We start from the raw sequence: 27,315 nt of genomic DNA on the forward strand, positions 1-27,315 counted from the left end.
ATTTTGACACCTTTTTACAATGCAAGTCAATTTATTGTACCTGCAGGAAATTTTACTAAGCAGGATATCTGGTAAGTTCTTCACAGAATACCATGATATTTCAGCTCATGCCGGCTATCCCCTGGTTTGGAAGTACATGTTCACAGCAAATTCGATATATGTATTGAACACTTAAAGCTTCATGTTAAATGTAAATGTAACTAATTTGAATAGAACACTATAAATTCAGTCACACAAATTCAAAGAATTTCATACTGGAAAAGCAAACTTATTTTTTGGGGAAAACAATTCCACAAGAGTCTAGGCAATGAAAGTGTTATTTAACATGAATACACCAATCCAATAAACTATAATAAACAATAACATTCACATGGATGAAAGTGGGTAAAGTAATCAACAAAAACATATTTGATGCCATTTACTAGCAATATGATCTAATTGTTGTTTACCTGATTTTTTGGATGATCCAAAATATCCCTAGTATCTCGCAGTTGCACTGGATAGGAGAACTTGGACAATTCTACCGACAGTGATTTCTCTTGAAATGTTGCAGCAAATTTTTCATTCAAACCTGAATTTCTAAAATAAACAAACACAACTATATGGTATATGGTATTTCAAATTCAATAGTTCACGTCTCCTTTGTAAATGCTTTTGTTTTTTAAAAGGTCAAGGCCTGCAGGTGCATGCACTCACATATCTATGTATTAATAGTATTACCAGACTCCTGTGGGAGAGGGTGTAGATAAGGCCATGCATATGTATTAAAGATCCAACCTGACAACAGTGGACAGAGACAGGACATAGATTAGGCCCTGCAGGTCAACTTACAAGCAACTGTGGGGGATGTAGAATTAGGCCCTACAGAAATACTTACTAATTAGGCCCTGCAGGTCAACTTACCAGCAACAGTGGGAAATGTAGAATTGGGCCCTCCAGAAATACTTACAAATTAAGCCCTGCAGGTCAACTTGCAAGCAACTGTGGGAGATGAAGAATTAGGCCCTACAGAAATACTTACAAATGATGCCCTGCAGGTCAACTTCCAAGCAACTGTGGGAGATGTAAAATTGGGCCCTACAGAAATGCTTACAAATTAGGCCCTGCAGGCCAACTTACAAGCAACTGTGGAAGATGTAGAATTAGGCCCTACAGAAATACTTAAAAATTTGGCCCTGCAGGTCAACTTCCAAGCAACTGTGGGAGATGAAGAATTAGGCCCTACAGAAATACTTACACATTAGGCCCTGCAGGTCAACTTCCAAGCAACTGTGGGAGATGAAGAATTAGGCCCTACAGAAATACTTACAAATGATGCCCTGCAGGTCAACTTGCAAGCAACTGTGGGAGATGTAGAATTTAGCCCTACAGAAATACTTAGAAATTAGGCCCTGCAGGACAACTTACAAGCAACTGAGGGAGATGTAGAATTGAGCCCTCCAGAAATACTTACAAATGAGGCCCTGCAGGTCAACTTGCAAGCAACTGTGGGAGATGTAAAATTGGGCCCTACAGAAATGCTTACAAATTAGGCCCTGCAGGCCAACTTACAAGCAACTGAGGGAGATGTAGAATTGGGCTATACAGAAATACTTGCAAATTAGGCCATGCATGTGTATTAAAAGTCTAACCTGACAACAGTGTGTGGAGGGGGGGGAGGGGGGGAGGGGGGACAGGGTGTCGGTTATGCCCTGCAGATGTTTTTTACAATTCTAAAGTGGGATTCCCCGATAAAGGATTTAGAATTAGGCCCTGCAGATGTTTTTTACAATTCTAAAGTGGGAATCCCCGATAAAGGATTTAGAACTTTAGAATTAGGCCCTACAGATGTACTTACAATACCACTGTTGGAGATAGAACGTAGACATTTGTACCACACACAGGGAAGATGACCGTCGCCTTGGCCCAGTACACCAGGTGACTCACCATCTGGAACACCTTCGGTACAAAAAAACAAACATCACTAGTCAACATTGCATTGAAGGAACAGAGACAGGTTCAAATCATATTCAATTATCAGTCACACAATATAATCTGTCTTAATTGACCCCTATCTTATCTGAATCCCTGTCTGTGCCGACTTTGGTATTTGGTTCAAAAATGTCGTAAATTACTAATTGACCTTTACCCTTAACCTTTCAACCCAAGAATGCAGCTGTGAGTGGTGTATACCTGAGAGAGGTTGAGGTCAGCCTCCAAGGCTAGGGTCTGTAGACTCTTAAGGGGGTTGGTGACGGTGATCAGTCTGTTGAGGGACTGTGTTCCATCCAGGGGAAGGAACTCCTGCAGACTATGTTTGTCCGTCAGCAACAGGATTCCGTGGTAAGGTCTGTTAAAAATATCAAACCCTTAATATTTACGTTTGCTCTGCATCCCTCCATTGCAATGCATTGAGAATTCAAACGTTGTTGTGAGACTCAATCTCTATTGTGACGTCATCAATTTCATTGTTGTCAAAGATTTATTTGCTGTTCAAAGAATTGTTTGATATAAGTAAATAAAGAGTAACCGCCCTATCAAAATGTAAATATAAATAATGAACATTTTAGCAAATATTGTTATGGTCCTATAACACACATTTCTATTGCCGACAAACTTACATAAAGCCCAGCTTAAAGTTTGTCATCATTAGCAAGAAGTGTTTTAGGACCATAACAATATTTGCTAAATCATACATTGCTAAACTAACAACAAACTGCTTTTCTTTTCTCCTTTATACCATGTTGGCAATGCTGTTTTGCAATATACCCTAAAAGTTGTGTTTTTTTTGCGAAGTTCAAATTTTTCGGAATTTTTTGCAGTAACATTTTCCCCGAAAAATACAACCAAATCCTTTAACTCCTACAGAAGAAGAAGGATTTTAAAGAATAATTTGCTGTATTTCCCCTATTGGACCCCGCCCCTCAGGCCCCTGGAGGGCCAGACCCATGCTTTATACAAAATTGAGTCCCCTTCCCCCAAGGATGCTACCGACCAGATATGGAACAAATCCTTTCATTCCTACAGAAGAAGAAGGATTTTAAAGAATTTGCTATATTTCCCCTTTTGGGCCCCACCCCTCAGCCCCCAGGGGGGCCACACCCACCGTTTATACAAAATTAAGTCCCCTTGGCCTAACCATGCTTCAGACCAAATTTAGTCAAAATCTAATTGGCCGTTCAGGACTACTAGTGTTTTAAAGGAAAATGTGACGGACGGACGACGGACGCTGCGGTATGACATAAGCTCACCAGGTGAGCTAAAAAATGATTCTACAGTATGTCATTGCCATGAAATATGCTTACTGCAGTTCCTTTGGAAATGACTATTTTAGCAAATCTGTGAAAATAATTGACACCAACTAGAAAGACTTTTACAGTATTATCTGTGTGGTGTCAATATATATATCCATGTGTGCATTTTTCCAATTTCAGACAGAAGTTTAAATTTAATGACAAAATTCAGCAGATATTTTTTTTCACATTTACAGAAAGTGGCAAATGTCTTTGACATGCATGATGTTATGGTACTACCAGTAGGTACATTTGTTTTCCTTCTTAACAGTTTTCAGAATTTCATTATAAATTCCCATTCATCAGGTGTGCTTCACAAAACTTGAGCTATATATGGAACAGTAAGCCCCTCAAACTTTCACAAGGAGGATTATGAAACAGCTGATCAACAAAACTCCTGAAAAAGTTTCTTGATTTTTGAAAATAACCGTTCAACTGGATCAGGCCTGTTATTTATACATACCTTAACCTCTCCAAACACCTCTGAATTCTGCCTGGCTGTAAAACAAATTTCTAATTAAGACACAATGGAAGCTTATCATTGATGTCATATTGATGAACAGGAACTGATGGTATTTCCAACCTTTGAATTGGAGGAGTTCAAATGTGTCTTCACCCCTTAAATTTCATAATGAACTATTTCAACCTTTGCATAGGAGGAGTTCAAATATGTCTTCAGGGCTGAATGAGTTTTTTGTTTATGGGGCGAAGACACAATGTAAACAACAGTGTCTCTTTCAAAAATTATGCTCTGGGTTCGGTGCCCACTTCAATTATTATCTTCGTGTATACCAAACCCAGTGCGCAAATAGTTTCAAAGAGACCCTATGAAGTACGTTCTTACTATCCCCACCCTTTCAGCACATTTTTAACAGGAAATAGTCAGTTATTTTGAACTAACACATGGAGATTTTAAAACTAATTTTGCTGCAGGAAAATTCTGTTTTTGAGTTTGATTTTCATGAGACAATGCATTATCATGTAACAAAAATATCAGGTACTTAAAAATAACTTAAAATCAGATAACACCAATTAAATAAATATATTACCCTAAACTGACCCATACTTTACTTTGATATGAAAGAAAACTGAAACACGAATTTTGTTTGGTTGGCTAGGTTTTACCTATGTTACATTCATTTATCCGGTTTATACGGTTGAACCGGTTAAACCTGTAAAGAAAACGACAGGTACAGATCTGAACCGAGGCTGACCTCAGGAAAATTTGGAACGTGTGATTGAGGGGTCCAGACGTACCTGGCCAAAACTATAATGCTGACTATTGCTAGTTTGCGTTATTTCTTTCTAAAACAATGTCAAGCCACATGTAGTTTTTAAGATATTTTTATGTTATTCAGTGGACGCATGAAAGAAGGGCATAATATTCTTGATACATTATTTTTTATTCTCCGAAACTGTGTATTTTTAGCTTTACTTATAGAACGGTCCAAGTGCGTTCGTTTATCGTGGAATATTTCTGCGCCACACGTACCGTTTCAACCGGGATACGCGAATGTAGCCTTAGTAAATTGTTAAGGTAAAGGGCGCAATAATTTTAAAACAAACAAGGCATCACAAGTGATACAGAAAAGTGACCTTGACCTTGACCTTTAACGCAGTAACCCGAAGCGTAAACTTGTTTAAGGTATTGTCATACCAAACACTTGTATCAAGTTTCAGGAAATTCCGTTGACGAATGAAGTCGGTAGAGTGATGACAAACTGAGAGTTTTTCTAAAAATAGTAAAAGTGACCTTGACCTTCAACACAGAAACTCGAAACACAAACTTGTTCAAGACAAACCCTTGTATGAAGTTCCATGAAATTCCGCTGAGGAATGACGTCGCTAGAGCGACGACAAAGAGTGTAACATATGTACATACGTACGGGCTGAATCCTATATCCCCTCAAACTTTCGTTGCAAGGGGATAATCATCATTTACCTGAAGAACTCACCTCAATATAAAGGTTTCTGGAAGCCCAGGGCTGTCTGTGAATCTTGTGTGGGAGACAAAAGCTTACCAGGATGAAGTTGTTGACCAGTAACTTGACGACGCCATTATCACACAAACTGTGGAGGTAACAGTACAGAAACCGATAAAGGCAGATCTAAAACTCCTATACTTGTCAAGGGCAGCGATAAATCTACACATGGGTCCGGAGTCTTATACTCATAGAATTTTGGAAATACTTAAATTTAACATTGTTGGATGAAAACAGATTGAAGATTGATAACTGCAAGGGTAGGGAAATTTGAAATGTGCAATAAACAAATCGCTGAAAGTGGTTCAGAGTCGATACACCGGTCATTACACTCTTAGCTTGACAAAGGAAACAGACGTTTTCGAAAGCTCGCAAAATAAGTTTTCAATTTCTATAGCCATTATAACAGAAACACTGCTTTCCTTTTAAAATAATTTCAAATAGCACAGGAACAATGCGTTGTAATCAACTAAAAGAATTTTATCTTCGAAATCATGTGAAACATAACAAATTTATACCAAGGAATGAAATTGTTTACCTTTCAAACATGGATTTAAGATCTTCGGCAAGTGAACTCCTCTTCAGTATCATTGAAAACGGAGACTCGTTTGAATCTGTAAAAAAACAAAAACAAAAATGAAATTCATTTGACATTCTTTTCCTTATGTTATGCATATTTATTTCATCTTAATATTAATAAACGTAGTTTTTAAAAATATACATCAATATTTTATTGCTAGTCTAGTTCATATAAAAATACCATTTTAGCTATTTCCTCATCATAGTATCCTGGTCTTGTATGTATAAAATATCTGAAAGTTGAGGAGAATATTAAGCAAGGTTTACTGGGATATTTCGAAGTTAAGGGAAGCTTGAAACTTGTCTGACAAAAGCAAGACCTGAACATGATGATTAAGAAATACTCCCTTCCCTGTTGTTGTGTGTACTGGACTTTAAAAGCAAAGAATCCCATGCGACTGGTTTACTGGTATATATAGACAACAGAATAATTAATCCAGGAAAAAAAATAAAAAATCATTTTGAATATGTAAAAAAAGAATTTCAAGTAATTAAAGAAGTACCTAATTTATCTGCCAAAAACATTTCTGGTTATAAGCCCACCCATACATGATGTAGTTAAGAAGAAATGCAAACAAAATTTTAACAAATGCTATTCTACTGTCCTGTAATAAGCCCAACCATACCTGATATAGTAAAACAGGAAGGCCTACAAATGCTATTCTACTGTCCTGAAATAAGCCCACCCATACCTGATATAGTAAAACAGGAAGGTCACAAATGCTATTCTATTGTCCTGTAATAAGCCCACCAATACCTGATAAAGTTCAACAGATTACATGTTGGCCCCCTGACCTTATTGCAGGATGCATACAATAAGTTCAACTAAAAAAGAGGTATTATTTTTAGAACCCACTTCAAATGGAAATTATTATGAAAATGGATCCTGGTAGTCAAAACATGTCAGGAATGATGGTCAAAAGAGTATTTCCACAACAACGAAACACTAGAAAGTTTTTGAAGGTTTCTGGATTTCCAGATTACCTTCCTCAGGCATGGCGGCCACCTCATCGTGAACGCCGAGCATGATCTTTGCCTGCTGGGATAGGTAGTGCCTCCTCCGCTCCTCGTAGTGTACAGCTACAGTCAACTGCTTCATTAAGTCATGGTAACAGTTTATCACAGACAAACTTAGGTGTGCCTACACAAAAATGAAAATATTTTGAGGTGTGCCTAGAAAAACATTGAATAACAAGATGCCGTCATCAATATCCCCTGTTCGCAGTGCAAAAGTCATTAAAGACATGAAGCGTAAAATATAGTTCAAATTTAAATCTGCATCCGCAATATGCATTCAGTAGGGCAATCCTTGATAGATGGTAAGATAGAGATGAGAACAATTCTTCTTAATCAGGTGCATGGACGGACGGACGCACAGACGCAAGGACAGATGGGCCCCATTTCTATATCCCGCCAACTCGCTGAGCGGGAGATAATAACTTTAGAAAAGCCTTAAACATTAACAGGACAACAACATTAATGTATACTGTGAAATGTACGCTGCACTTTTGGTATATTGGTGTGGGAAATTTCGCACCGTCACGACATGGGGTCTGAGACCAGTGCTAAGCTCCTAAAACTAATAAGATAACAGAAGTAAAATCTTATGTGTTATCTGTTCAGAGGCAGGATACAAAAGAGACCCTGCTACCTACACTAGGGGTACATTCACGTCTCCAGTTGAAACGATTGAACCGGTTGAACCTGTAAAGAAAACGACAGGTACAGATCTTAACCGAGGCTGACCTCAGGAAAATTTTGGTACGTGTAGATTGATGGGTCCAGACGTACCTGACCGAAACTAAAATGCTGACTGATGCCAATTTGCAATATTTCTTTCTTAAACAATGTCAAGACACATGTAGTTTTTAAGATACGCTATGTTATTCAGTGGAGGGATGAAAGAAGGTCATACTACTCTTGATACATTGTTTTTTATTCTCCGAAACTGTGCATTTTTAGCTCCGTTTCATCCGGGATACGCGAATGTAGCCTAGATATCATGTCAGTGCTGTCAGCAGTCAAAGGGAGATAACTCTCCTGAATTTAACTACAAAAAAATAGTTTTTAGACAAAGATGGAAACCCAACAAATTAATTTTGGTCTGGTAATCCGGCCTTCAGATTAGATATATTGAGGGTCAGAATGATGCTGATTTCTCATAAATTTGTTGGCAAACTGATACTGGTAACAATTCTGCGCCCTTTTTTGCAGAAGGATTCAACTATATACCTAGGAATTCAATGATCATGCAAAGAATCATGGACTACTGTTAATAAGTATGTTGATAGGGGCTCATTAGAATGTTTCATAGTTTCAAAATACCACAGCAGTACTTTAGCATATTAACAAGTACCACAGGGCTACTATCCGAATGAGAGGTTAATGAAATATTTTAAAAGTTTCACTGTGTCAATGCATCACAGACCAACCTCTTTTCTGTGAATGCTACTTTTCTTGAATGTTAATTTCCTGACAAAATGCAAAAAATAACCCGGCACAAAGCTCTATACTGTATACTTAGGGCCAAATAAGGAGTATTTTTTGGATACTGTGACAGCTAAAATGATGCGGACAAGTAAGATACCTTGAGGGCTAGTATTATGGTGAAAGATATGATCTGATGAGAGGATTTGCCCGCAGCCTGACTTGTACAGGGGTCAAACATCATGGGATAGCCAATGAAATGTATGTCGTCCACTTTAACATTGAACCTCTTGCTACAGAGGTCGGACTTGACCGCTAGCAGGTTGGCAAGTATCTGGTCACTGAATCTAAAATAGAAAAAAAAAAAAAAAAAAAAAAGATCACCAAACAAAAACATAAATAGTGAATTTATCTATTACTATGGTATACAAGGTCTGCAACAATACATGAACATGAGAATACGATACGTATCACAATATTTTGGTTACAATATGATACGTATCTTGATACATATAGTAACAGTAGAAGCAAAGAGAAAAGATATATTGCAAATTTTCAATGGTAATATTACAACTGGAAATAGACTTGGTCCAGAATGGTCATGACTTTCACACAATTCACATCTTTTGAGGTGCATGCTGAGCTGGAGCTGTCACTCGCCCTGTTGGAATGGACATGAGTTGACTATATTCAGAAACGTCAAAATCTGGAAAATATTGCAGGTGTATCATGACCTCCCAAAAAATATTGTGCATCGTACTGTATTTAAAATATCGTGATATATTATATATCGTTACGACACTATAGTATACATCATATGTAGTAATCACATTTGATGGGCATTTAACACTTGGAAAATATTATTTTTACTAATAATGAAGGGCGAAGAATTAAATCAAGAAAGCTTTCTTTATTCTTATTTTTATTTCAGCAATATACGTATAAAATGGTACCTGATGCTGTCCAGTGTGTTAGTATGTTTTCTGCTACTCTGTCTTTGGTTTCTGCAACAAACAAACAAATATTATCATATTAATTACTATTTCCACCAACATTAAGACCCTATACACGCTGCCATATTGGACAAAAAGAGTGATTACCCGCTAAGTTGGGGGGAAAAAATATAATTTTTAAAAAAGTATTGTAGTTTATCAAAAAGATTTTTTAAAAGCACTTTCAACAAAAGTCTTGCCCTTTTTTTCCTTTTATGTTTTTTTTTCTTTCTTTACAATTTGACAGCTGAATTCTTAACAGTTTCTGAAGCCTTTGATCCTTTTAATGATTAATAAGTGGCATGTGCCAGGCAGAGGCACCGTAGTCTAGTGGTAGGACACCAGGCTCATGACCCAAGGTTTTGGGTTGGGCAGTGCTGGAATTGTTGAATGCTAGCTGTGAGCACCTAAATGGCTGCAATGGCTGTATGCTCCCCAGGGAGTTGAGAAATATATTGGCTAGTTGCAAAAGCCCTATAACCATGGACAATAATTTGTGAACAGCTTTGAGACGACCGACGGACTAGGTTGTAAAAAAATATTATATTAAGCAAGATTCCTAGCTTGATGTACCTAACAACCCTTAATGCTCAACAGTACAGGCATAAACACAGTATTTTTATCCAGTACTTACAGAGTCATGATAAAAACAGAGTGTTTTTGGAAGGAGAACGACCATGAAAATGCTTCATTTGGAAGTGTTTTTAAACTTTTGCAGATTTTTTTAATAAACAATTATTTGTTTAATGCTCCTTTACATAAAATCAGACTTTCAAACCTGCACCAACAAGATGAGAGGACTTACTTGCATGCTTGAAGGTCTTCACTTATCTTTACTGCATAAGGACTCCTGGCTGTATAGGGTTTCACTGAAAAAGGACAACACTTAGAATGCCGGCACTGCTACATATTTAAAGTAACATGAGATTGAAGAATTAAATCATCCTGGTTTGTACAAGTTCTGTATGATGAAATCTGGTGACGTTGCAGTATGTTAACTTCTTTAGTTTATCAAGCATGAACCATTTGCATTTATTTGATGTTCGCATGATCAACAAGAAAAGGAAATTAATAATTAAATTTTGAAAAATTCAAACATTTGTGAAAACTGTATAATTATGTTTACGACAACTAATCTAAGATTTCACAGATTTCTAATAATAATTGCATAGTCTATCATTGTATAAGTTAACATTAATTAATAGCTATAAAATACTTTCATGATTTAGGAGTGTAATGTATATGCCAGTTTGCTGGAGGGTTGGAGCTATATGTTGGAATATTAATTTACCTTGCCTTTCAATAGCGCAGATCTGATGCCAACTTTTGAGTGCTACTTTACTGATATACCATGAAGAAATCACTAATCACTGCAAATATTCAATCTTGGCTGCCTCAAAACTTGTGGGTAAATATAACTTCACCGGATATGGCTGTATTATGCTATAGTATTGATTGTGTAAGATCATACAGTCTTCAAAAAATTGGAGGCCCTTTTACATTAACAGTTGTTGTGTCTGCATTGCCTTTATTTACTGTAAATTTTAACATATACTGTTAGGCCTACTGCAGCAGGAAGTATACAACCCGACAAAGACCCTTACATCAGGTCCAGTACATTCTGCCGATTGAGTTATATAGCTGTAAAGACCTATAATAGCTCTATTGACCTATCTGAAATAGGTCTTTTGAGCTATTTTCATGTGATTGTCTTTTTAAAGGAAAACGAAAGAAAATCGCTCTGAAAAGAAGATTTTATCATTAGGTTGATAACAAGACATTAAATATAAGTATTCTTTTTAAAAAATAATGATGTAAAAAAATCGGAAATTTTACATTTATGAAAAATGAAAATAAACATCTAAATGTTTTATGTGACTTTGCTTGAATTTGAATGAAAATTGAAATCTGAGAAAATATAGCTCAATACAGCTATACGTTATAGGTGAATATAGCTATATATAGGTCTTTATAGCTATATAGCTCAATCGGCAGAGTGTACTGGACCTGTACATTATCACTGGAAATTATTAATTCTAGTTCAACAACAGTATGGTAATGTCAATATAGGACATCTAAATTTTGCATAATTTAACACAAGTGACAGGGGCATTGCACAGGGACAGGATACAGTTTGTAATCCAGGGGTATTATAAATTTGAACGGTTGAAGAGGGATTTATTTGATCATAAGGGGTTCTTTTGGATGAGCATCTGAGCCTCTCAAACATAAAATCCTAGTCTAGTCTAATCTCCTAACATATCAAACACATTGACTCGCATAAGTCTGCTGCTGCACGTTCTAACCGATATCAACAAGGCCCTGTGGTGTGACTGACGAGTAACGACTGAGGCATTCGTAAAACAGATTCTTACACTTATCCCCGACAACCGGCACGTCTGGTTCTATAGGATACTTGTATAGAAGTCTGTCACCCCGTGTGCCAGACGTGACGAGCAGCACCGCGACTGGATTCAGTCTTTTGTCGCCCACAGTGGTCACCATCTTTCCGTCTCAGCTGCTGTCTAAGGGAGGCTACTCTGAGCGACACAAATCAAATTACCTCCCCTTTGACCGTTAGGGACAGGAAAGCTAGTTTTCCTTTTTTTTTTTTTTTATAAATGAGGATATTAAACTAAATAAGTAATATAGAATATTATCTGTAACAAATATTCTTATTATTAAGGTCAAGAACAATATGATGATTTTGTAAATTTTAACTTCCTCAAATTCTCTTTAGACTAATCTGATTCCTGCAGTAGATACCATTTGTCAATACAGTTGTATAATGAAATGTGAACAAATGGATATTCATTCAAGTAGTTTTCATGACTTCGTTTTTCAATGGTTCAGCTACATGTAACATATTTTAATTAACAGTTGGCATAGTAAAATTTATAGCTGCTAAAATATATATGCTATCCATTTGATTCCTGACCTTACTTACACCATTGAGGAAGAACTTTCTTTTGATCAAATACAAAACTATTGCCGATAAAAATTAACCGTGGCTAAACACAAATATGCTAATTCTATTAAACCATTAAATGAAGGATTTAAGTATATCAGAATGTCAGGGGTAGGTCAAGTGATGTGCTTGTCAAATCAGGTGTCGGTCAAGTCTGGTTTCATCCATCAAGTGTGCGGAAAATAGAATGTCACTGTACTCATTTTATTTTCAGTGACCATACTTACATAGCAACTCAAATTTCCATTACAATTTTCAAGTTTAATATATTCATCATGACAATAAGCAATGATAATATATATATTTTTTTCATGTAAAGGTTGTCCCAAATTAATACTTTCTTATTAGTGCATTTTGTTACCTGTGTAACAGGAAAGAGAATAGCGTGCTTCCACCGAGGATCGGACCCTCGATCTCCAGGTTCCTAGTCCGACGCTCTACCACTGAGCTAAAGGGAAATTCCCTCTAGCTCGAAGCTAGAAGGCGACCTTAATCCTATGTACAGTTGAACCCTGCCACACCTGCAATAAGGCTTTGCCTGGTAATAAGCTCATCCATATCTTATGCATTTCAGCAGAAACTTTATACTGTAACCTGGAAACTTTCGCCGAGTAAAATATTCACACTTTGCTGATAAAAATCCATTCTGCCTAGTGTTAAATTCGCCCTGCACATGTACTTACTATATATTGCATATTCACTGATAAATTTGCCCTCATTCTGGAGGATGAAAAAGGCAAAAGTTTAACTTTAGCAAAGATTGCCCTGTATTACACGGTACAATTTCAGTATCATGAAATAAGACCATGTAGTAAGAAAACTTGTTATTTTCAGTAATGAAGTGTCCATACTAAGAAAAAAACAGAAGATTTTGTAGCAGTACCTTGTACATATTAAATTTGGGAAGGTTCAATTAGTTCCAAGTTCAAGTATATTTTATTTAAAAGTCGGGACATGTTTAAACAAGGCAACACAAGCCTTTGGAAGGCTTTTACAACCGACTTAATTAAGTCAAGTAATGGAAAAATTACTTCAATCGGAAACAGCTTCCCTAATCTCTTAACATCCATGCGACATTTACTATCACATTTAGATGGTCTGAAAAAGAGCTAAACATCTTTGTCGTCCACTTTAAATCTCATCAATCACTAGCAATTCTTTTGTTAACAAAGAGACAAAATTAGTTTTTAATTTTGAAGAAAAAACGACCATTTGCTTGTATTAACAAAATGCATGATTTTTATCACTTAGAAATGAAAACAAAGACCGATATCCAATAAGCAAAATTTTAATGACATTTTGTTTTTTACAAATCAACAAAATGCGATAAAGCCTCTCTCAGAGAAATGTCAGTGTGCTTAAGTTACATAATAATTCAGCTTATTACAGAATGATATTATCACAAAATGTTTCTTCCGGTTGACTTTGAAGTTTCAGTTCATAATGTTTATATCATGTAGCACTAGTACATATCACTGATATTCATTTACATCGTTTATTTGTATCATTATCCTCCATTCGTAGTGGTAACACCAAAACTTTCAATCCATAAATATTTCCTGTAGCGAGGTCACATCAGCCGTCAGATCTCACGTACGACTGCTCATGTCTGAATCGGTCAATCACAGAGTTTATGGGTCATTTAATTTTCAGGGTCCAAGATGAAGAAGAATTTTACTTTTTCACAATCTGGATGACGTCATCGTGGTTCATCAGATGGTTTAGGCCAACACGCTGTGGGCTGTATTTCACACTTGTTCCCTGAAAATATTCAAAATACAATAATATTAAAATTTTAAAATAAAAATACTTTTATTAAGGGCTATCATGTATACCAGAAATACATGTATACAGAAAATATTCAAATACAATAATATTAAAATTTTAAAATAATACTTTTATTAAGGGCTATACATGCATACCAGAAATACACATACATAGTATGTATGTGCGTGTATGGGGACATGGGGCCTACTATATAGGTAGGCCCAATGCAAGTTGTAACCCCTTCAAACAATCAATTTACTTTAAATTTCCTGGTTTTAGTATTTCAAAATATACCTGGTTATTTACATCTGAAATTGACAACACCCCAACAGGATGTGTGCAGATATGAAACATCTGAGTTTCTGCCTTGCTATAGAATATGGAAAATGCTCACAAAAAGGTACATGTCCTAGATTTTGTAGATGGTTGAATGTTTTACATTTTCACAATAAACTTTATAGGAATGGCAGATGTCTTGCCGATTGGGATGTGTCATGCTTACCCTGGTTCAAACTTTTCGCAATGATAGCCATTAAAACAAACTACACAAAGACCAGGGCTTTTGAAGATCAGTAGACATTTGAGAGGATGTTTTTGACTCCTCAAAATAAGCTTTAGCTCTTAGGGTTTAATGGACAGGTCTATTTGAAATTTGTTTTGATTCTTCAAATCTAAGGGAAACAGTGTTTTTAGATTTCTAGAAATGCTATATTCAAAGTTACGACTTAACGCCCTGTCTCAACCAAGCAAGATAAGTATGCAGAAATGATCCTTTGACAACCCCACCTTACCAAATCTCACCACCCACCCCCAATGACTCGGGGAAATACCTATAACATGGTACCTCACACTGTATATAACAACCATAAATACACTAAAAGTCCGCTTATGACCTTGAGCTATTATTTTTTTTACGACAGCCACACTCACCCAGACTAAAGCGTACTTGAATGTGTTTACAATCGTCCTGTGTATCAAATGGCACTGGAAATAAAGACAAACATCAATTAGTACACAGAATACAGATGGCACTTCAAGTAGAGATAAACAAGGCAAAGGTACTTTTCAATTTAAAACGTTCTAGAACAAATTCAGGTTCATGAAAACACTGGGTAAAATTACAAGTATACATGTACATGTATAAGAATACTTGTTGAATTTCATTGACCTAGATTCAGGCTTCAGTGTCATGAAAGTTCCTTAACTCATTCACCCCTGCAACTGTATAATGTACTTTTCCAACCTTTGAATTGGAAGAGTTCAAATATGTCTTAAGGGGTGAATGAGTTAACATAAGAAAATTCCTTCAGTTTTTCAATGTGAAGCATTATTGGAGCTCTCCATAAGAAACTTCTAAAGGATTTGTTTTCTTTCACATCATTAATGCTATTTTATGTAAATTCTACTGTTGCAAATTTATCCAGCAGTAAGCCAATGTCTGTTAATAAGCCCACCCACATTTATTGAATTCTAACAAATGCTTTTCACTGTCCTGTAATACGTCCATCGCCAAAATTTTATTCAGAGATTATTTCTTGTCCCCCCGAACCCCCCTCCAACCTTGGGTTGGTTTGTTTGTGTTTGACGTCCTATAAACAGCTTTGGTCATTTAAGGATGTGCCAGGTTTCGGTGTTGGAGGAAAGCTCGAGTTACCGGAAAAAAAACCCATCGGCCGACAGTCAGTACTTGGCGCCTGTCCCGCATTAGTCTTGAACCGGTGACCCAGTGGTGGAGGGCTAGTGGTAGCAGAATGTCAGACGCCTTAACCACTTGGCCACCACGGCTCCCTCCAAACCTTGGCTTTTTGGAGGATGAGTATGGTAAGTTAGGAAATGTCCATAAAACTTGTGGCATTGTGCAAAAAAAACCCACAGAGATAAACTATTAAAAGTCTTCACTGATACAAAAATGTTGACTTCCTCGCTGTACCTACCACATGTTCCACCGTACAGCCCCGCCTCAGGATAAGTCCTCCATCGAAATCGGGTCTCTCTGTAACAGTTTAAAAGGGGTACATTTTAAAGTCACTTTATAAGCTTCAGCTACGGAGAACTTCCCTCTAACTCTGTGGTTGACCATAGGACCAGAAATATTTGAGTCGCTGGTTTGGTCCCCAGCAGAGGCACCTTGTATTCCTGGAAGTACTTTTATAACCTTTTATAAAAATTCACAGGCAGCAGTATTAAAGGAACAGAAAAGTTAATTGATATAAATATCAGGATTTATGGTCTAAAGAATAATAAATATGTTTTCATTGGAGTTTCTTACAAACTTCAAATACATCAATAAATGATTTTCTGACGAAGGTTTACAATTCCAGAAAGGTTATCACTTCCTTGTTTTTGTGTAAATCATACATGCACCATGGGCCTTTTTGCTTATGTGGACCAACCGGTTCATTTTCTTAATAACATATCTCTAGGATAATTAAAGCCTGACAGACCTGCAAATACTGATGCAGACCAGGTAGTCTTTGCCAAGAAAGATTACTAGGTCCATCCCTGCTTCGAAAACGAAAACATTCTGGTCCAACACCTTGTAAGGCGATAAACAAAAGTGGTCCAGGGTTCATAATACTCACCCCCTCGTTTCTTTGTGTATACTCGCACCAAGGCCAGGTATTCCCAGACTGTCTCCAGTAAGTAATCAAGGTTCAACTTCACATTGCAACTGAAAAGTAAATAAAAACAACATACAAATTGAACTGCAAACATTTCCTTATATTGAATAAAATCTACTGACCCAAGGTGTTAATTATCTAGAGCTCTCTACCTGTGATAAATTGCCAAATGTTGCTGGAAACCTGGATCTCTGTCCCATTGTAGGCAAAACACTTGATAATTCCACTGTGTTTTTTTCCATATATACAGTAACCTCCCTTTAATATCACTTCAGTATATAACTGAAGTACTGTTAGGACAGGATACTCTACTGACCTGGGGCCTGTTCGTTTATCTGGAACAAAACAACCGGTACACCCGTTTTTTAAATGTAACATTTTTGGGTATAAATCCTGGCGGACTTGCAAATGTTTATGCAGGGGCTTGCAAGGCTTTGTCAAGGCTCGCCTGAAAGCAGCATCAGATTACTGGTTCCAACCTGATTTCATAAACGAACAACTCTGGTCCCACCGGTTTAACCGTTTGGACCTTGATAAAGGAAAACAGCCCGGGTAACTCATTTGGTTAGAGCAACAGTATAATAGTTTAAGGTCCAGGCATAAAACTCTTGTCTAGCCTCGCTAATTTTAATACTCCGAATGTTAACACTATTGTTGATATTTGTTAATTTCATCTCCATTATTTTTTTCATAAAAGTCCTCTAAGGTATCTTTTCGATTTCAGAAATAACTGATAAAAGTTATAGTCATGCCAGAAAAACAAGTCAATCGGATTGATACGTCTCGCATATTGATATTTGTTAATTTCGTCTCCATTATTTTTTCTTAAAAGTCCTCTAAGGTATCTTTTCCATTTCAGAAATAACTGATAAAAGTTATAGTCATGCCAGAAAAACAAGTCATTCGGATTGATATGTCTCACCTATACCCCCGCTTTGACCATCAATGGACATATCTGACAGAGAAACCAAGTTAAACGCAAAAACTTAATGTTGATGGAGATGCTGACAAAGTCAATGGACCATGAAAGGTAGGCCGCATCCAGCATTTGATGTATGGGTTGAGATGTTCTACCTAAGATGCATCTATGGTCAAAGTTTGGTCAGTGTATCACTTATAATTTCAGAGAAACAAACTTAAACGCAAAAACTTAATGTTGACGCCACAGTCGCCGGAAAAGGAACACCTGTAAGTCGGGACAAACACGGTCTCTGATGCATTTGCGGTAGTGATACAAGGATCTGTAACAGTATCCAAATCTCCAACCTTATATCAACAGTATCAGACATCCAGACCAATCTGTCTTACCTCATAACAAAAGTATGGGACATTCCGACTTATTTCTCTTACCTCACAACAACAGTATCGGGCATTCTAGCTAATCTGTCAACTTCTTCTATAGAAATCTGATCAATCTTGTTATAAACCTACAATAAATAAAAGATAAGATAAATTAACTAAATTCTTAATTGCAAGCAATAGAAATAGTCCCCCCCCCCCCCCCCCATACTTTACTGAACTTGCAGAAAGAGATTTTAGTGGTATAATGCTCCTTTATAGAATTTTTTCAACGAAATCTGACATTATCTATTCTTAATTTCGACCAATCAGAAGCCAGGTCACAGCAAGTGTCTTTTAAAATCAGGAAACCAAGGTCACAGTACATTCCACAGTGCCATAAAACACCTGCATACCAAATTTGAATTAATTTGAACAATATCTAAATTACAACCAATCAGAGGCTGCCAAGAAAGACCTACCCGGTATATTAAAATATGGAACTCACATCAGCCTATCAATATGTTTTGCACATTCAGGCAAGTTTCAATTTTTTACCAATCAGAGGCCATTTATTTATGCTATGCATATTTCTTGAATTTTATTCTCAGACCTTTAAAAAAAAGCAAACGGTAATAGCTGGTTCATTTATTGAAACTTTAATTTGGCATTTTGGCTACTCCACATCTAAATTGCCAGCGAAGTTTCAAAACAAAAGTGAAATAAAAAAACTTACATAGATACATTCTAAGTAAACTCTGCTTCCGAGAATGACATCCACGAAGTCGTCCGACGTGCAATCTTCTCGGAATAAAACTTCGGCATTGAATATTTCTTGCGTGGTTAAAGACAAACAAATAGGCTGAATATTCTAAAGTTGTTAAAATGAACTTTTAAAAAGTAGAGGTAAAACAACACCTAACAAACCAACTTTAATACAGAACAACAGGGAAAAATGACTGCTGCAGACTTATGTCCCACATGGGATGAAACAGACAAGTATTAAGGTAAACACACTGGCAAAAATCATGTTTGAAAACCATTGGACATCTAAAAGGATTTTTGAAATTTTAAACCTTTAGCGGATTTTTCATCTACAAATTTTGATATCTTGTAAATGTATTTTTAGCTCAGCAAAAATGTAACAGCTACCTTATTCGCCGTCATTATTGCCCCTCCCCTTACAAACTTTTGGCTTTCTTTTCACCACATACTGAAATGATATAAATGTCCCCTTTCCGGAAAACACCCTCCAATCTTACCTGTCAGTCTCTCACAATTAAGATTGTTTTCCAGTTTTAAAAAAAAAAAAGAAAAAAATTGGAATTCGCAATGGGAAATGTGTTTGATCGTGAGTCATATTTACAAACAGCAAGTGCCATAACTAACTATTTGCTCTCTCAGTAAACTCCTGCTTCTGCTATTTTTTAAGTGCACTGGATGCTAACTACAGTGAAACAGAACCTAGTATTACAGTAAACAGCCTGTAAGGATACTCCATTCGTGTAGAATCATCTGAACCAACTTTTCGTTGCATTTCGTCAGGGGTAACGTCGAGTTGAATGATATTCCTCCTCCTTTCTTTTGCTGCGTGAAGAGAAAATATTTACAAGATTTGATATTTAGGTACCGTAAGTATATGACCATGGTTTTACTAGGTTTTTATAGCAGTGCCGTACAAGAATGTCGTCTGAACAGCTAATGATAAGAGCCGAGTTACACTGCAAAATACTTTACAATTAAGAGTGTTACGGAAAGCTACAGTTCATATTTCTATTTGGTTTCGTTTCGTTTGTTTCTTACATCCCATTAACAGCTATGGTCATTTTAACTCATTCAACCCTAAAATTTCACAATGAACCATTCCAACCTATGCATTTGAAGAGTTCAAATGTGTGTTCAAGGGTGAATGAGTTAAATTATATATAAGGACATGCAGAATTAACCAACATATGTGTGCCTGTATTAGGGTGAAATATAAAACGCTATTGAGAAAATGTTGGAGGGAAGGTGGTGAGAAAATCAAGAGAGGACACTGCAGACTGAGTTAATCATTTTTCCAACGAATTTGAATCCCAAGTTGAGCAGACAATTGAAAAAACTCTTGAATGCCCGTTGTTTCATTGCCAACACTCTTACTACCAACATACCGGGGCATTTTAAAGTCCCTTTTTTCTTTTTTTTTCTTTTTCATGTTTCCTATAGATTGCCAAACTTCAAAATATCGCCAAAATGGTGGCTGTATATTGAGGTTATACTATGCATGCATCTAAATTATATAAAAAAAAATATTTGAAGACTTGAATGCAGTTTCCGTTAGTACAGTTAAACTTCAGAATTCATTAACGAGGTCACTTCTTACTCAGCGATGTACTCATATTTGACAACAAAGTACAACAATGTCACTGAATAAGACAAAGGGTACATTCGCGTATCCGGTTGAAACGGCTGAACCAGTTGAACCTGTAAAGACAGGCACAGATCTGGACCGAGGCTGACCTCAGGAGAATTTGGAACGTGTAGATTGAGTGGTCCAGACGTGCCTGACCGAAACTAAAATGCTGACTATTGCCAGTTTGCGGTATTTCTTTCTAAAACAATGTCAACTTACATGTAGTTTTTAAGATACGTTATGTAATTCAGTGGACGGATGAAAGAAGGTCATACTTCTCTTGAACACGTTTTTTTATTCTCCGAAACTGTGCATTTTTAGCTCTGCTTATAGAACGGTCCAAGTGCGTCCGTTTATCGTGGAAAATTTCTGCGCCACACGTACCGTTTCAACCGGGATAAGTGAATGAAGCCCAGGTTACTTACCTTGAAATAGATGTTTGGTTTCTGTTTATTTAGCCGTATACCCACACTCTCCAACTCTTTTGTCAGAAGTTCTCTGTCGACAGAAACATCGGACACTTATTTAAATACAGCACAACAAGTTACAGGTATTATTTATCAGTGAGAGCACCAACATTTTAAAAAGTTGGTTCCCAAGCTGGTATTATATAACTAAACTGATCTCATGAAGGAATATATGTGATATACAGTATTGTTAGAAGTGAGTTTTGGGAGCAATTTTCATACTGCAGGATATTTAAATATTCTAAACCTTCACATTATGTCGTGTTCCTTGAAATCTAATGAAATCTTTGTTTAGTTATAACATCAGATCTGACAGCAAGTCTACATGGTTAATTGAAAATAATTTTATAGTTTTAAAAGTTACCAGAGTCTGTCGACACATTAAACAAGGTAAAGTCAAATAAAATATGTTCAATGTTCTTATAATAATAATATAATAATTTGTGGTTCTTTTTAAATCTCATTATCACAACCTAGTTCGTAGGTTGTCTCAAAGCGGTTCACAAACTATTATAGGGCCTTTGCAACCAGCCAATATCTTTCTCAATTCCCTGGGGAGCATACAGCTGGTGCTGCCATTATGGCGCTCATAGCTAGTATCCAATCACGTACTCATTTACAGCTGAGTAGACTGGAACAAGCAGAGTCAAGTATCTTGCTCAAAGACACAACACAGTGCCTTGCCGTGAATCAAACTTGCAGCCCTTCGGTTATGAGCCCGTAATATTGTTTCATATTGTACCTCTGAATTTCCTTTTTTGTGGCATCCAACATCATGATGACGACATCAGCTGTTCTGGCGACGGCGATTACTTGACGACCTCGACCCTTACCTGTAATAAACATAAAACATTGATACTGATTTATTAAAATATTTAATTATACATTAATCTTACTTACAGATTTACACAAATTCTTTTCATTACTTGCTTTGTTGATCATTCTTTAAATTTGGCGATACCCGGGTAGTACAGAATTACAATCAGATTCACAAAACATGTTTGAAAGGCCCTATTGTGCTATATGCCAAAAAAAAAAAAAAAACTTGGTATAATTATATACCTTGGCTTCAGATCATAAAGAAAGTCAAAACTCAATGTAAATATGAAATGATAACAACATAAACTGATAAGGAAGAGATTGAAAAATGAAACAATCCCATACATGAACACACACATCAGGACTCCTCCAACTATAGACGAATTCCAGAGATTTCTTAGACCAAGGGAGAAACTAACTGTTTCAGAAAGGTAAGCATTTCCTACATCACATGTAGAACCCAACATGAGGTCTCTCATCAAACACAGAAGATTACGAAAAATCTCAGTGGTATAAGATGCATTTAACAAGTCCTAATCATGGTAAAAATGAAATCTTATATTTGGAAATTGGACCATCATACATGTGGACATGTAAAAGTCCCATATCTGGTAATGACAAGATTTGGACTCTTGTTATATCTGGTGATAATTTAACAACCTAAACCGTTTTATAGAAGTCTTACAGAAACTTGGTCTTAGCTACCTTTACTATTACTGTAAACATACTCATTTTAGTGTACCCATATCATAGCGCATTATTATTTTTTATTACATACTTACTAATAAATACAGTTTTTTTGTATATGCGATACGACACAATTGCTCTAACCCATATCAGCCCTCGCCGTATCACACCCCAAAACCTATATCAGCCCGCAAAACCTGTATCACGTCCCATTTTGGATTTTTTTTCGTTTTTCAATATTTCAAAAGAAATATAGATAAGTAGCTTTTTTTAGCAAGTATGTAATCAACAGAATAAAACATGTCTTTTTCCATATCACACCCAGTATCAACCCTCAACCAATATCAGCCCTCAGGCTGATATTGCAGTCTCAGATTGATACTGGGTGTGATATGGAAAAAGGCATGTATTATTCTCTATTTAACAGTTGAAATATTTGTTGTGACCAGATGGTACCTGTTCAGTTGTCAGGTAAGCACCATGACAGAGACCCTTAACTGATTCACCCTTGAAGAACATTTGAACTCTTCCAATTCAAAGGTTGGAATACTTCATTATGAAATTTCAGGGGTGAATGAGTTAAACTATTTCAACATGGATTTAGTTGATAGTTTGGTATCAGAATAATACAAACCTGCGGCAGCTCCCTCTATGATACCAGGTAAATCAAGCAGCTGAATGTTAGCACCATTGTACTGAAACAAAAGGAAAGCCATTAGCACCATTGTACTGAGACAAAAGGAAAGCCATTAGCACCATTGTACTGAAACAATAGGAAAGCCATTAGCAACATTGTACTGAAACAAAAGGAAAGTCATTAGCACCATTGTACTGAAACAAAAGGAAAGCCATTAGCACCATTGACCTGAAACAAAAGGAAAGTCATTAGCACCATTGTACTGAAACAAAAGGAAAGCCATTAGCACCATTGTACTGAAACAAAAGGAAAGCCATTAGCACCAATGTACTGAAACAACAGGAAAGCCATTAGCACCATCGTACTGAAACAAAAGGAAAGCCATTAGCACCATTGTACTGAAACAAAAGGAAAGCCATTAGCACCATTGTGCTGAAAAAAAGGAAAGCCATTAGCACCATTGTACTGGGGAAAAAAACCCATTAGCACCATTGTACTGAAACAAAAGGAAGCCATTAGCACCATTTTGCTGAAACAAGGCATCATTGTATTGAAACAAGTTAGAGAAATTCTATTAGCACAATTGTACTAAATATATTTACAATAATATACCGAAACAACAATTATTAAAATATCCAAAAGCATGTCAAATTAAAAAAAGGAAAACTATATCTGGCACACCTGGATACAGATAACTTACCTCTATGACACCTGGTATACAGGTAAGCGTGGTAAATTCGTAGTTAGCAGACTCGCTGTGTGTTGCTGTCAGCGTGTTCAGTAGTGTAGACTGAAAAATAAACATTAAGAGTTCTTAGATTCTATAATTTGTCATAAATAAAACATGTAGGACCATTACCATACTATGGAGTAGTACAGAAGTACAATGATTTTTGCATTTATAGGACAGCTGAACTACAATCTCCGCATTTTCAACTATTTCTTGAGCTGATCCTGGAACATAGAATTTGTTGTGGTTGTTTTGCAAAAGAGACGGGCAACCTGAATCTTGAAATTGAAACCTTTTTACCCCTGCTGATCTTAATCTCTGAACTTAAGATCTTGATGATTTATATGATAAAACGACATGTCAATAGAAATTCCAATATTTGATTTGTCCAAAATATCAAACAAGTTTCCAGTAAAAAAACCCACTTATCACACATTTTTCAAAGCAAACATCTAAGAAGGGTTTTCCTGATAACATAATTTCAAAATACTAGAACTGCAAAAACTAAATCACTACAGGTTCTAGAATTTGACCCCTTTGAAGTAGTGGTGGAAAGTGCACATTTATCAACGACGATAAAGGTTCCCTTTCCACCGATATTTCAAAGGGGTCAAATTCTAGGTTAGTACATGTAGTGATTTAATTTTTGCAGTTCATTCGATGACATAAGTTACGCTTCAACAGTAAGGCCAGTAATATTAATCTGTATTTTTAATAAGATTTGGGTTGGCCTAAACACAAGCTAGGATTTTCAGTTTCCCAGAACATAAATTAAAGCTATAGGTAAGAAACCCAGTATGTATATCATTATTTTACAAATGTCACTTTTTAACAGTCTTAAGTAAATACTTCCAAAATATGTTTTACTCATGCTTTGATATTGATCATGTGTACTGTCGGATGTACACATTTCCAATATTTTTGGTTAAAGCAGAAAATGGACAACCAACTTCAGTGTTCTCCCCAGGCTGTTTTTGCAGCATGGCACCATGTTCCTATAAATTCTTGCCATGCTGCTATCCTAGATCTTCTCTGCTATATATTCATTGTAAATCTAAAGTTACCATGCTGCTTTGATTTTACATAGAGTGCTGCTTTAACAGAAATATTGAAATACCATGCTTCTTTCAAAACATTCTGGGGAGAACACTGAACTTCCTTTACAGGATTTGTTGAAAATAAAACAGAATTCAGACTTTCAATGAAATGCTGACAATGGGTTTTTTCCAGACCAGTCAGGATTAGACAATTAACATTATATTTAAAGCCTATAAATACATAGTTGTGCAGACAAAAGATCGTTCACCTTTCCAACTGAGGGGAATCCGATGAGTGCTACCCTGGCATCTCCTGATTTCATAACATCAAACCCTTCTCCCTGTAACAGATTGATCAAATATAAAATAAAACAGAAATATCCATATTAAGAACATCACTTACATATATGATATCAAAGCTGCATCGTCACATTGTTGAACAAGTAAAAAATACAAATAGCTCACTCAGTCATAGCTTGACAAAGGGACCAGTCGGTCTTGAAACATCACGACACGTTTAATCTGTACACTGCTTGTGTAGAGAGTAAAACTTTGATATCACATATTTCCAAACAGATGAATTTTATCGAAAATCACTATAATCATATACATATTCTAGGACAATACATAAGGTACAGATGTTTTGGTACTTGGTCTGATATATATGTTACAGCCCTTCCAAAAGGTTGTTTTGATATTTCACATGTTTTTCAGCACTTGGAGGAATGATGTTTTAACTTTGTACTTTGTTTTCTTTTTGTGTCCACTGTGTTGCTATTTTTTTTTTAAAGATTCTTCATGATCAACATTTTTTAGCCTTTACAAAAAAGTACTGAATCGAAACATTCTATTCTTGGTTACCAAAACAACTGGGAAAATGAACCATCTAGGATGCAGTATTTTTTTGGAGATTTTGTTCAGATGAGTCCTCAGCATCTTCTTCAAAACTCTGATGAATCCAATTACTTGGATATATTTAGTGTTCTCAAAAAGTTGGCGAGTCCCATCGGGATAACTTGAATCTGGGACCTAATTATATCTGACTCTCGAGTCACTGCTTACTTCAGTTGTTACCGCCTGTCGCTGTTGTCATTATTTCTGCACAATATAATACATAACAACATCCAAGGACTTTCTGGTGTTAAATTAATGAGATATATATATATACAAATGATTTTGCCAATTGTCTGAATTTCAGTTAAGTCCAAAGCAATAATCGTTAATAGCTCTATATATGCGACAAGAAAGAGTAGTGTGATTTAACCCTTTCACCACTGTAGACCATAATGGACTCATCCATATCAATACATGGTAGATTCTGCTAAAGTTACATAGGGGTGAAAGAGTTAAAATGGGATCGAACCCACGAACCCCAACTTCCCTGTCTGCATCTCTACTAATATTGAGCTAAAGGGAAAATCCCTCTAGCTTGAAGATAAAAGGGGACCATACTCCTATGTACAATTGAAATCTGCCACACTACTCCCCTGTTATAAATGAGTTTGCCCTCGAACACCACAACAACCCAGGTCTTTACTCCCTATCACCACAGGAAGGGCCATACATGTATATGGACACTAGTAGTGACAGGAAAGATAGTAGTGTGTTTACAACAGGGATTGAAACCGTGACCCCCACTTCCTAGTCCGCTGCATTCTGATTGATCTAAAGGGAAATTCCCTCTGGGCAGAAGCACATCCTTAATGTACAATTAAAAACTGACACATATTTTATATGATGGTGACAGATGGGACAACCTCAGTACCTTTGCTCCAGGCTTCCCAGTCGGCTCTATCAGTTGTTGTCTGTACTTCGCCAATTTTGCTTTCAGCAAACCAAGATGGTACTCAGTCGCTGAAATAAAGAAAATCCATATAGATGCTATTGGGTTAGACTGGAATGGGATGGGGGGGGGTACATTTTATAGAAAAGGGGGATATCTTATAAATGTTCACTTATCATACTGAATTGGAATCAAAAACCACTACACGACTAAAATATATGAGTAAAATTAATATTGCAGAATAACATATTTCATTAGCATAATCAAGTTTCCCGTATGACAGCTGGTGGACAGCGAAACTGAAAGTGTCAGATGTGTTGTGCAATTTTCATCAGCATACCTTTGTTTTTCTGGGTACGGGATATCTCCCGCTCTATCTCTCCGATTTTTTCTAAGATACCCATGTTTGTCTTTAAATATAACAATCAGTTAACAACTAAGATGACAGAGAATATAACGGAATACGGTTGAAATTTCAACATCTGCAATGCCATCGTGGAAACATGGAGAGCGCCATCTTGAATGTACATATTAAACTTCTCAAGGAAGCGGAGAAATATTCCGGAATACGATTGTCGTTTTATTCACTTGGCTAGCAACGATTTATATGGGATAAGAATAAAAATAGCGAGAAAAATTACGTAACTGTACATAACATAACACAAGGGAAGATGTAGCCATTTCCACTGGGTATTTTTAAACAGACAGCAGACTACTTGTCCCTTTGATTGAATAATAAAGGTACAGAGCTTTGTTTTATGTCTTTTTCTCGAGCTACAAATATTCAACATTTTAAAATGAATCATTAAATTTTCGGATGGGACAAAGACGTACATATTACAGAATCTCTGTAACATATACGTCTCTGGATGAGGTT

The 27,315-nt window shown here is 36.4% G+C and overlaps 1 protein-coding gene across 1 annotated transcript in view; it reads right to left on the bottom strand.

Annotated features, from left to right (window-relative positions):
* LOC110465110 (nitrogen permease regulator 3-like protein) overlaps nucleotides 1–26,969 on the bottom strand; it is a 31,017-nt gene extending 4,048 nt beyond the window's left edge. Inside the window, exons 1-26 of the mRNA XM_021520699.1 lie at nucleotides 26,779–26,969; nucleotides 26,421–26,509; nucleotides 24,925–24,996; nucleotides 23,589–23,678; nucleotides 22,886–22,946; nucleotides 21,488–21,578; nucleotides 20,704–20,776; nucleotides 19,383–19,473; nucleotides 18,623–18,720; nucleotides 17,959–18,035; nucleotides 16,570–16,658; nucleotides 15,922–15,980; nucleotides 14,918–14,971; nucleotides 13,899–13,981; nucleotides 12,904–12,940; nucleotides 11,628–11,757; nucleotides 10,058–10,121; nucleotides 9,214–9,264; nucleotides 8,421–8,607; nucleotides 6,818–6,974; nucleotides 5,793–5,868; nucleotides 5,228–5,342; nucleotides 3,736–3,770; nucleotides 2,173–2,329; nucleotides 1,838–1,938; nucleotides 450–579 (exon numbers count right to left, since the gene is read on the bottom strand). Coding sequence (XP_021376374.1) covers nucleotides 450–579; nucleotides 1,838–1,938; nucleotides 2,173–2,329; nucleotides 3,736–3,770; nucleotides 5,228–5,342; nucleotides 5,793–5,868; nucleotides 6,818–6,974; nucleotides 8,421–8,607; nucleotides 9,214–9,264; nucleotides 10,058–10,121; nucleotides 11,628–11,757; nucleotides 12,904–12,940; nucleotides 13,899–13,981; nucleotides 14,918–14,971; nucleotides 15,922–15,980; nucleotides 16,570–16,658; nucleotides 17,959–18,035; nucleotides 18,623–18,720; nucleotides 19,383–19,473; nucleotides 20,704–20,776; nucleotides 21,488–21,578; nucleotides 22,886–22,946; nucleotides 23,589–23,678; nucleotides 24,925–24,996; nucleotides 26,421–26,509; nucleotides 26,779–26,842 — 2,331 coding nt within the window. The 5' untranslated portion in view covers nucleotides 26,843–26,969. The remainder of the gene's footprint in view (nucleotides 1–449; nucleotides 580–1,837; nucleotides 1,939–2,172; nucleotides 2,330–3,735; nucleotides 3,771–5,227; nucleotides 5,343–5,792; nucleotides 5,869–6,817; nucleotides 6,975–8,420; nucleotides 8,608–9,213; nucleotides 9,265–10,057; nucleotides 10,122–11,627; nucleotides 11,758–12,903; nucleotides 12,941–13,898; nucleotides 13,982–14,917; nucleotides 14,972–15,921; nucleotides 15,981–16,569; nucleotides 16,659–17,958; nucleotides 18,036–18,622; nucleotides 18,721–19,382; nucleotides 19,474–20,703; nucleotides 20,777–21,487; nucleotides 21,579–22,885; nucleotides 22,947–23,588; nucleotides 23,679–24,924; nucleotides 24,997–26,420; nucleotides 26,510–26,778) is intronic.
* Nucleotides 26,970–27,315: the final 346 nt, after the last annotated feature.

The sequence above is a fragment of the Mizuhopecten yessoensis genome, unplaced genomic scaffold (genome assembly GCF_002113885.1).
Source record: "Mizuhopecten yessoensis strain PY_sf001 unplaced genomic scaffold, ASM211388v2 scaffold11055, whole genome shotgun sequence".
Lineage (NCBI taxonomy): Eukaryota > Metazoa > Mollusca > Bivalvia > Pectinida > Pectinidae > Mizuhopecten > Mizuhopecten yessoensis.